The sequence below is a fragment of the Hyla sarda genome, chromosome 4 (assembly GCF_029499605.1).
Source record: "Hyla sarda isolate aHylSar1 chromosome 4, aHylSar1.hap1, whole genome shotgun sequence".
In the NCBI taxonomy this organism is placed as follows: Eukaryota; Metazoa; Chordata; class Amphibia; order Anura; family Hylidae; genus Hyla; species Hyla sarda.
Genome location: NC_079192.1, coordinates 183,282,361 through 183,294,403, shown reverse-complemented (window position 1 = coordinate 183,294,403; position 12,043 = coordinate 183,282,361). Strand labels below are relative to the sequence as shown.

General features: G+C 42.2%; 1 protein-coding gene across 1 annotated transcript in view; it reads right to left on the bottom strand.

Annotated features, from left to right (window-relative positions):
* TYMP (thymidine phosphorylase) overlaps positions 1-12,043 on the bottom strand; it is a 47,467-nt gene that overhangs the window by 21,640 nt on the left and 13,784 nt on the right. The window contains exons 3-4 of the mRNA XM_056573032.1: positions 9,734-9,859; positions 783-985 (exon numbers count right to left, since the gene is read on the bottom strand). Coding sequence (XP_056429007.1) covers positions 783-985; positions 9,734-9,859 — 329 coding nt within the window. The remainder of the gene's footprint in view (positions 1-782; positions 986-9,733; positions 9,860-12,043) is intronic.

The following is a 12,043-nucleotide window of genomic DNA, read 5'->3' as shown; positions in this document are numbered from 1 at the left end:
AGCTCATGACATCATAGCTCTGCCCCTCCCATAGACTTGCATTGAGGGGGCGGGGATTTGACATCACAAGCTCCTGACACCAGCTCCAACGTTCGGAACAGTTTGTTCCAAACGCTGAGCAGAGGAGTACCCCTTTAACAATGTTGAGTACATACGTGATGTACTGAACCCTTGCTAGGTTTGTCAACACAAGGCAGTTTCATGTAATAAAAGTTATGTTTTAGAAATGGACTTCATCTAAGGTTAATGGGAACAAGGGTAATATTCCTGCATAAGGGTCTGTTCATTATTGTAACTGAACTATAGCTCAGCACCCTATGAGAATTAGTTTAAGATAAGTAATATATACTAAAAAATGAATGATAGACGTAAACAGAAAATATACATGCTCCCGCTGGGTGGGGTGTGCAGGATTTATGGCAGAAATAAATATGAAGTTTTATGAACCAAAGTGAGGAGTGGAGCAGTATAATTAAATCCATTCTTCCACCAGAATTTGCATGGAAATTACTCTGTGTGAACAGAGTTGCGTAAATTCCATTAAAGTCAATGGGAGTCTGATACAAGGCATAATCTGCACTGATTTTTTGGGGGTAACAGTAGTTTTGTTTGGGTGATATTCTATATGAAAATAGTGTGAAGAATAATTTTGGAGAACTCATTTGAAACATGGTCTTAGTAGAATGTTGTTTGTATTTGGTAGCAGTACTGAAGGTCTGTTGGTTAATGCTCTACCTGAGTCGATAGATGACTAACACTAAAGATGAACAATAAAATAATACCTTGCAACCACAGGCAGCGAGTGCTGGGGCCAGTGGAAGGCTTACTTTGTCTCCAACTCCTCCTGTAGAATGTTTGTCGACCAACAAACCTCTCCATTCCTCTGGCCACTCAAGTACACCACCAGAGGCCACCATTTCTTTTGTCAACGTCATGGTTTCTTCTGGATTCATGCCCTGAAGACGGATTGCCATAAGCAAAGCGCCTAGAGTAAAAATAGCAATAAAAATTGCCATGTGTTTTACATGATGTATGTATGAACAATCTTCATCACCTATGTCATGGACACACTTCCTTGATTTTCTTTCAATAGTTTTTTATTGAATTTTACCAAAATAGAAAAACAAACATGTATAAAGGACAGAGCACAGGGCTCACAACTGGAGGAAAAATCCTCCCACTATCAGCTTGTGTCCCGCTACTGTCAGTGAGGACAAGCTGGGAGTTGTAGTTTTGCTAATGCTAGGGGAGATTTGAGCAGACAGAATACTGAGGGAGGGGGCGGAGACCTGCACAGTGAGGCCACGCCCCCTCCCTTTGAGAGGAATTCAGACTAGTGAGCTAAATTAAAAGTGTAATAAAAAAAAATAAAGGTGCTAGACACATACAAATTAGATGTATATGGTCAGGATTAGGTACTGAGTGATATATTTTAAAAAAAAATTTTTTTGTTTAACTTTATTCATTATCCAAAACTTTCTAAACAGATCATAAGTTCCACTTGGCTCTGCAAGAAAGAAATGAAAGATAATGCAACTTCTGTGTAGTATATCCTATTCACAATGAAAGATTATGATACCTTCATAGGATATTTTAAAACATTATGGGCCACAGAATATAGAGAGTAAAACATATATTTTGAATTCAGACTTCCTAAGTGGAAACCAATGGTATCAATGTTACATTAAAAGACTAGCCGGTCTCGGAGATTTTCAATCTAAAAGGTAACCGGAACTGGAATATTGAACTTTATTTTACGGCACAATTATTTTCTTTTTGATGGGAAATTTTACAGGTAGACATCTGGGGCGGCAATGGGTGCATGTTGTGTCCCCTCCTACGCCAACCTCTTTTTGGAGTGGTGGGAGGGGGCACACGTCTACCCATCCTCGTCCTATGAACAATTTGTTTTCAGTTGGTATCGCTTTATAGACAACATTATTTTTATTTGGACAGGTACACAGGAGCAATGCCAGGAATTTATTGGTGAATTGAACAGAAACAATTTACAGATACACTTATGCTGCTGCTTCATTTTGAAAGTTTTGCCCCTGGACATACAAGGAAGGGAATACCATGGGCCAATTCTTGAGGATTAGGCGGAATTGTACCCAAATTGAGGCCTCCAGGAGACATGCTAAAGATCTGACAGATTGCCTGAGAAACAGGGGTTACCCTAAAAAGGTCATCTTTAGGGCATTCCAGAAGGCGCTACATGCAGTCCGAAATTATCTTTTACAACCGAGAATCAGACAGGTTGATTCGGCCCTACGCCTGACTACACAATTCAATAACTAAAGGAACCAGATAAAAGGACTCCTGCAGAAACATTGGAGTATTCTCCAATCAGATTCCCCCTTGATACCCTCTACTCCACTACTTATAGCAAAACGGGCACGCAACCTTAAGGACATTTTGTCACTTTTCAAAATCAGGTGGTACACAGAAGAAGAGGAAGAATTTCACCGACTCCTTCCCCTGTGGTGAGTGTTCCATTTGCCATTATATGGAGCCCAAACAGGAATTTTTCCATCCCAGAGGGGGCACCAAATATTGCCTACAATACTTTGTCAACTGTAAAACCAGGAATGCAGTTTATGCCATTTTTTGTCCCTGTGACCAGGTATACATAGGTCAAACGACACAAGAACTCAGGAAGTGGATAGAGAAGCATTTTTTCCACAGTATCACTAGCAGAGAGGGATTTTAAAAGCGAACGAACTCTAACGTCAGTGGCAGCCCACTACAAGAGGCATCATTCAGGTAAGATCAGGGGCACTAGAGTGGTGGGGCTTGAAAAGGTATCCCGTCGGGTGCGTGGGGGAGATGTCATGGGTCTATTACTGAGACGTGAATCTAAATGGATTTTTCGAATTGAGTTCATTGGCACCCCAGGGCCTGAACAAAGAACTGACATTCACAGTTTTTTTGGGTTGTTAAATGTATTTTTTGGATGAAGAATGGACAAATTTATTTTTACATTTTTATTTTATTAAATTTTTTTATTAAATTTTTAAATTTTTTTCCCGCATGCTCAGGTGATTCACTATTTGAGTCGCTCATAATTTGCAGTGTTATTTTTCACCCTCATTTCTCTTTCTCTTTTTTTTTTTTTTTTTTTTGTCCTTACAAAAGATTATATATCTACATGGAACCACTGCGGGTTGATGATAAAGATTCATATTCCTGACCAGGAGACTATGTGCACCATGAAATCCATGATGATTGGATATATATATTTTTTTTTTATGGGTATTCATTGGGTTTTGGGTATTCATTGTTTGCATTATTGTATGTGCCTATTTGGTTTCAGGTACCTAAGATAGAGATAGGGTACGAGTATGTCTAACTGACATTCTCTGAAGATGCATCTTCGTATGTAAGCTAGGGCCTGTATAATTATAATAATAATCATTTGTATTCACTAGGGGTTCTGCACGATTAGGATATTATATTTGCATATAAGTGGTGTATTGAGTTTATGTATAAGATGGTGGATATATACCGTATATATATATATATATATATATATATATATATATATATGTATTTTGATACATGGTATGTACAAAACATTATTGGTTGTCAATATTACCACTAATATCACTTTTAGGAGGACTTGTTTATTTACAGTATGTGATAGTTCTAGTTGTACATATACACATATTCTTGTACACATTTTTTATTATTTAGTGTTGTATATATTTTTTTACATCAGTTATCAATGTTATAATTGGGGAATGTAGCCTGAATATGTTCAACCCAGCTTGCATATGAAACAGGTATAGAATAAACAGGATCACGTAGCCATACATTGTGCACAGGACCTCATTCATTCTTATGCCTGAAGCCCATTCATGCCCATCCTAAGTCCATTCATGGCCATTTATTCAATCCCAATAGTTCCCAAGAGCCTCGCGTGCAAATCCTACCTTTCATTTTCGGATTGATATGTAATACTGAGCATTTACGTACGGATATGTAACATGAATTGTGTCTAGAATAACAAAATACAGTCACATACTGGCCCTCATTTACTATTCTAAACCCGACCTCTTTTGTCGGGTTTTTTTGTCGCATCTTTGTCTGCGCCATGTCGCAGACATCGTGCGCCAGTCTGCGACACTATGCGACATTTTTTCCCGACGGACCCGATGTGGATTCTCCCAAACCCGAAAAAGGAGCGTTACCCGACATTTCTGAGCTTTCCCACGTATTTATTAAGGTTTCCAACCCGAATTTGTTGAATTGTTGTGGATTTTTTCCCGACAGCTCAGAGGAGTTGGAAACCAAAACCTACAAAACCCAGTGAGACAAACAGGATGCGACATAATAATGAATACCAGGGGAAAAAAGCAGTCGGGTAAGAAAGCAAGATAGACTTACAACCCGATTTTCTTAGTAAATGAGGGCCACTATGTATAGAGCTCTATCCATATGTTTAATAGTCCATCTATCTACTTGTTACTAGCTTTCAACAAATGTGTAAAGCCTCACTTTTATTCCTTTATTGAGACGCAGTATGGTGCGTTAAGAGCCTCGATTTCCCTTGTACAGAGCCTCGCTCTTATCTCTATACTAAGAATGAGCGTGTCAAGCCTCATTTCCGTCCCTTGATTGAGACGCAGAATTGTGCGTTTAGAGCCTCGCTCTTATCTCTATACTAAGACTGAGCGTGTCAAGCCTCATTTCCGTCCCTTGATTGAGACGCAGAATGGTGCGTTTAGAGCATACAGAGCCTCTATTTCATTTAGCTTACTGCGCGATGTTTGCATTCATCATATGACGCCCGTTGCTTCCAGTGCTTGAGTTCAGGCCGCACGGGCAACACAAGACCACAGGCCATAATGAATTACTGCATACAGGTAATTTCACAGGTGTCTCCTTAATTACTATGATATATAATTAGGATCGAGAGAGATACAGATTACTCCTGAGGAAGCCTCCGCTGCTGGAGGCGGAACGCGTGGGCTTAGCTTCCCCTGTACATAGATGTAGGCAGCTCCGGCATTTCTACAGAGACCTCCTGGGTTCCAGAGGCATTCCCGCAGCACATGTACTTTACAGGCTTGTAATTTTTAACATCTCACAGACCCGCAGCACATTGCACTTTATTTGACACAGTTATTCAGCATCTGTCATTTACAGGATTACTGTTTATTATAGGAGTATTATTGGGAGCTTTACTTACTTATTGTGATTACAGTGGAATGAGTGCTGCATAGAGTATATTGCAATATTGCTGTGCAGGTTGTTTCTAATTTGTTTACTGTGGGGCCTCGGTTAGTTATCCTCTTATTGTATTTTTGCCTGGGACAGCCTCCATCTTTTTCTGTGGGGGGGGGGGGGGGGGCGTTGCAGGATTACACTCCTCCACCCGGCCATTCATTGTTTTAAATGGTTGTAATTGTCTGTACATTTTCTTTTTTGTATGTTAAGATATGTGAATAAAGATACCTTTTTATATGCACATGTTTTGTTATGTTTGGTGTGCATCTCCTGATGGTTGCTAGCTTGTTCTTTCCTTTTTGCTACATACAACACTAGCAGCATTGTAGAGACATGTTTTTCCCAGTATGAATAGCCATTCTGCTCTTCCTAAATTTTTGATTCAGAAACCTCATCAAGGAATTCTAACATGAGGCCCTATTTAAAGACCTAGAAGGGAGAGAACTACAAAGATCATCTCTCACTTGACATGGAGCCCATTCATTTCAGTAAAAGGTGTGTAATACTTCATTTCTACTGTGATGGCGCTGCAGAAGGATGAAACACTTGTTGCCATCCACTGATCATTACTGATTGGGAAACACCCTGTGATCAGCTTACTGTCAAAAAAAAAGGACTGCCAAAAGTAGACAACCCCTTTACTAATAAAAGGTAGTTTTTGTTTGAACATGAAAAGTTACCAGGCACCCTTAACCCTTTGGGGACGGAAGGTTTTCCAGTTTTGCACTTTCATTTTTTCCTCCTTACCTTTTAAAAATCATAATCCTTTCAATTTTGCAGCTAAAAATCCATATGATGGCTTATTTTTTGCGCCACCAATTCTACTTTGTAATGACATCAGTCATTTTACCCAAAAATTTATGGCGAAACGGAAAACAAAATCATTGTGCGACAAAATTGAAGAAAAAATTCCATTTTGTAACTTTTGAGGGCTCCCGTTTCTACGCAGTATATTTTTTGGTAAAAATTATGCCTTATCTTTATTCTGTCCATACAAGTAAAATGATACCCTACTTATATAGGTTTGATTTTGTCGTACTTCTGGAAAAAATCATAACTACATGCAGGAAAATGCATATGGGGCGGTATGAGGGCTAATTTTTTGCGCCGTGATGTGTTTTTAGCTGTACCATTTTGTATTGATCGGACTTTTTGATCACTTTTTATAAATTTTTTCATGATATAAAAAGTGACCAAAATACGCTAATTTGGGCTTTGGCATTTTTTTGCACGTACGCCATTGACCGTGCGGTTTAATTAACAATATATTTTTATAATTCGGACATTTCCACACACGGCGATACCACATATGTTTTGTTTTTATTTACATTGTTTTTTGTTTAATTGGGAAAAGAGGGGTGATTCAAACTTTTATTAGGGGAGGGGTGAAATGATCTTTATTCACTTTCCCCCCCCCCCCTTTTTTTTTGCAATGTTGTAGCTCCCATAGGGGGCTATAACACTGCACACACCGATCTTTTACATTGATCAATGGTTTCTCATAGGAAACCATTGATCAATGATTCTGCCGCTTGACTGCTCATGCCTGGATCTCAGGCACTGAGCAGTCATTCGGCGATCGGACAGCATGGAGGAAGGTAGGGACCCTCCTGCTGTCTTTACAGCTGTTCGGGATGCCGTGATTTCATCACAGCGATCCCAAACAGCCCTCTGAGCTAACCGGCAATGGTTTACTTTCACTTTAGACACGCCGTTCAACTTTGAATACCACGTCTAAAGGGTTAATAGCGCGCAACATCGTGATCAGTGGCGTGGCACTGCGTTATAGAAAGGGAGTGGGCTGAGGGCGTATAGGTACACCCTCAGTCCCCAGGGAGTTAAAGGGATATTCCGGTGGAAAATTGTCACCATTCGGCTGGCTGGAGGTGGATCCTCTGTGCCAGAGAGGGATTGGCGTGGACCGTGTTGGTGGACCGGTTCTAAGTTGCTACTGGTATTCACCAGAGCCCGCCGCAAAGCGGGATGGTCTTGCAGCGGCGGTAGCAACCAGGTCGTATCCACCAGCAACGCCTCAACCTCTCTGACTGCTGAAGATAGGCGCGGTACAAGGGAGTAGACAAGAGCAAGGTCTGATGTAGCAGAAGGTCAGGGCAGGCAGCAAGGATCGTAGTCAGGGGCAACGGCAGGAGGTCTGGAACACAGGCTAGGAACACACAAGGAAACGCTTTCACTGGCACAATGGCAACAAGATCCGGCAAGGGAGTGCAGGGGAAGTGATGTATAAATAGGGAGTGCACAGGTGAACACACTAATTAAGCCTGCTGCGCCAATCAGTGGCGCAGTGGCCCTTTAAATTGCAGAGACCCGGCGCGCGCGCGCCCTAAGGAGCGGGGCCGCGCGCGCCGGGACAAGACCGACGGGGAGCGAGTCAGGTACGGGAGCCAGGATGCGCATCGCGAGCGGGCGCCTCCCGCATCGCGAATCGCATCCCGGCTGAGAGAGACATTGCAGCGCACCCGGTCAGCAGGTCTGACCGGGGCGCTGCAAATGCGAGGAAGTTGCGAGCGCTCCGGGGAGGAGCGGGGACCCGGAGCGCTCGGCGTAACAAAAATATTTGGTGCCAGATTTGTAATTTACTTCCATTAAAAAATCTTAATCCTTCCAGTACTTATCAGCTGCTGTATGCTCCACTGGAAGTTCTTTTCTTTTTTGAATTTCTTTTCTGTCTGACACCTGTCCGTGTCAGGAACTGTCTAGAGCAGGAATAGGTTTGTTGTGGGGATTTGCTCCTGCTCTGAACAGTTCCTGATATGGACAGAGGTGTCAGCAGAGAGCACTGTGGTCAGACAGAAAAGAACTCCAGAAAGAAAAAAACTTCCTGTGGAGAATACAGCAGCTGATACATACTGGAAGGATTAAGATTTTTAAAGATAAGTAATTTACAAATCTGTTTAACTTTCTGGCACCAGTTGATTTAAAAATTAAAAAAAATTTCACCAGAATACCCCTTAAAGCTTTAACCCCTTCAGGACGAAGGGCGTACCTGTACGCCCCTCGCCCAGTCCTCGTGTTTAAAATGGGGTCGCACCGTAACCCCGCATCCCACCGAGTAGGTCCCGGCTGCTAACGATAGCCAGGACCCTTGCTTATAGTGCGCAGCACCGATCGTTGTGCCGCGCACTAATAACCCTTTAAACGCGGCGATCAAAGTTGATCGCCGCGCCTAAAAATGAAAGTAAACGCTTCCCAGCAGCTCAGTCGGGCTGATGGGGACTATCGCGATAAAATCGCGATGTCCCGATCAGCTAGGACGCGAGCGGAGACCCCCTTACCTTTCTCTGTCACGTCCGATCGGCGTTTGGTTGCTCCAAGCCTGAGCTACAGGCTTGAGCAATCGAGCCCCTATCTCGCTGATCCATGCAAAGCTATGGCTTTGCAGAGATCAGGGTAAGAGATCAGTGTGTGTAATGTTATAGCCCCCTATGGGAGCTATAACTGCAAAAAAAAAGTGAAAAAAAAAAAAGTTAACAAAGGTCATTTAACCCCTTCCCTAATAAAAGTTTGAATCACCCCCCTTTTCCCATAAAAAAAAAATGTGTAAAGAAAAATAAACATATGTGGTATTGCCGCGTGCATAAATGTCCGAACTATAAAAACATATTGTTAATTAAACCGGACGGTCAATGGCGTACATGCAAAAAAATTCAAAAGTCCAAAATAGCGTATTTTTGGTCACTTTTTATATCATGAAAAAATGAATAAAAAGCAATGAAAAAGTCCGATCAATACAAAAAATGGTACCGATAAAACTTTCAGAAAACGGCGCAAAAAATTAGCCCTCATACTGGCCCGTACGCGGAAAAATACAAAAGTTATAGGGGTTAGAAAATGACATTTTTTAACAGATACATTTTCCTGCATGTAGTTATGATTTTTTTCCGAAGTACGACAATATCCAACCTATATAAGTAGGGTATCATTTTAACCGTATGGACCTACAGAATAAAGATGAGGTGTCATTTTTACCAAAAAATTTACTGCATAGAAACGGAAGCCCCCAAAATTTACAAAATGACATTTTTTCTTCAATTGTGTTGCACAATGAATTTTTTTTCCGTTTCGCCATGGATTTTTTGGTAAAATGACTAATGTCACTGCAAAGTAGAATTGGTGGCACAAAAAATAAGCCATCATATGGAATTATATGTGCAAAATTGAAAGGGTTATGATTTTTAGAATGTGATGAGGAAAAAATGAAAATACTAAAACGGAAAAACCCTGCGTCCTTAAGGGGTTAATGTTTCCATTCACTGACTGATTCATTTCTGATCATTATATAGGGCAATAAGAAATGTATTTCTTACTCACTGCACTAAAATAAAATTAAAGGGGAAAATGGGCATTGTATGTACAAATATCAGATTACATTTTTATTTGTACTATACGGATGCCTCATACTGTATGGATGCCACAGTTAAGGAGGCATCTGAGAACTGTATACTAAGGCTTTATCTCCATTAATACTTTGTATTGGTTTCATTACCCAGCTGACTATCTTGAGCTTGGCCAGTCATTGTTGCTTTTACCACATGTCTGATCTCTTGCGCGGATAGTGTCAAGCCATCGCGTTTCTTAGCAATTACATCAGCAATGCGAAATTGGGCAACAACTTGGAAAGAAAACAAAGAAAAATATGTTACAATCTCAAAATGCATTTTCATAATATATATTGCTTATTATTTCTAACCATGGTTGTCAAGCAATCTTAGGAAAGATTTCCACAGTTTTTCGTCATCGTTTTATGAAAACAATGGTTTGGTAAGATTTTAGGACAGCCAGCGGAAATCTAAATATAAGAGAATTGTTGATAATGTACCGTATATACTCAAGTATAAGCCGACCCGAATATAAGCCGAGGCCCCTAATTTGACCCCAAAAACTCAGGAAAGGTTATTAACTCGACTATAAGCCTAGGGTAGGAAATACATCATCCCCCCATGTCATCATCCAGACCCCATCATCATCATCCCCCCCTTCATCAATCCCTTCATCAGTGGTCTTCAACCTGCGGACGCTCATGCACATCCCTGTGCGTCGTCGTCAAGGAAACGTCACTAGTCCGGGGCAGGCCCAGAGCGCGGAGAAGAGGGCCCCCCCCCCGGTGAAAATGGACAGCCCGGAACGACTAACCCTCCCCACCGGACGGTCCCTGCAGCATAGATGGCCCGGACCAGCTCACCCTTCCTTCCCACCGAGGGGAGGTGAGTAGAAAACTAAAGGGGGGGGGTCTGGATGATGACGAAGGCCGCAGTGGTCTTCAACCTGTGGACCTCCAGAGGTTTCAAAACTACAACTCCCATTGTGCTGAAAAACTAGGCTTATACTCGAGTATATATGGTATCTCTCTAATATTTTATATATAATAAGGTCTGATTCACATCATGTACTTGGGCTTTGTCACCAGTCAAAAAGTGCCCACAGTGCACCTTTTCACTTATGCAGAACAAATGTATCGTACTAGCCATATTTACTGTATTTGTTTAAAAATGTACATAAAAATATCAACTATCAAGCCAACTATCGCTGCAGCAGTCTGAGCTTTATGGCAAAATGGCCAGGAGAAGCCTCTCCTCAGTAAAAGACACATAAAAGCCCATTTTTTATTTTGCAGCAAAGCACCTGAAGGATTCTCAGACTGTGAGAGACAAGATTATCTGGTCTAATGTAACCAAACTGAAACCCTATGTCTGGAGGAAACCAGGCACTGTTCATCACCTGCCCAATACCATCCCTACAGGGAAGCATGGTGGTGGCAGTATCATGCTGTGGGGGTGTATTCTCAGTGGCTGGGACAGGAAAATTGGTCAGAGTTGAGGGAAAGCTAAATAGAGCAAAGAACAGTGGTCCCTCAACATACGATGGTGATCCGTTCCAAATGAATCATCGTTTGTTGAAACCATCGTATGTTGAGGGATCCGTGCAATGTAAAGTATAGGACAGTGGTCTACAACTTGCGGACCTCCGGATGTTGCAAAACTACGACACCTAGCATGCCCGGACAGCCAACGGTATTAGAGGTTATACTCACGTGTCCCCGCCGCTCCGGACCGTCACCGCTGCCCTGGATGTCGCCCTCCATTGCTGTCGCCGTGACCCCGGGGTGTCCCCGACGCTCCGGCAAGGCCTCTGCTTCCCCGGCATCCTCGCTCTCCGTCGCCGCCATCACTTCGCTACGCACACCGCTCCTATTGGATGACCGGACAGCGTGCGCAGCGACGTGATGACGACGATGGAGAGCACCGACGATGCAGGGGATCCTGAAGAGGACGCGCCGGAGCCCCGAGGACCGGTAAGTGATCGTCAGCGGAGCACATGGGGCACCGTAAACGGCTATCCGGTGGCAGCTGAAGCAGTCTGTGCTGCCGGATAGCCATTTATGCACAGGCCCCGACATAAAAAAGCATCATATGTTGATGCTGCCTTACACATGTGATGGCCTCTGAGAGGCCATCGTATGTTGAAATGATTGTATGTCGGGGCCATCATAGGTCGGGGGGATCACTGTACAGGGATATTCTTAATGAAAACCTGATCCAGAGTGCTCTGGACCTGAGACTAGCCTGGTTCACTACCAACATGAAAATGGCCCTAAGAACACAAAAAAACAAGAAACAGAGGAGTGGCTTTGGGACAAGTTTGTGAATGACCTAGTATTGGGTCTGAATATTTACATCAATGCAATATATATATATATATATATTTTTTTTTTCTAACATGTTCATAAATTCAGTTTTTGCATTCTCATTATGGGTTATTGAGTGCAGAATGATGGGGGGAAACTTGAATGTTGTTT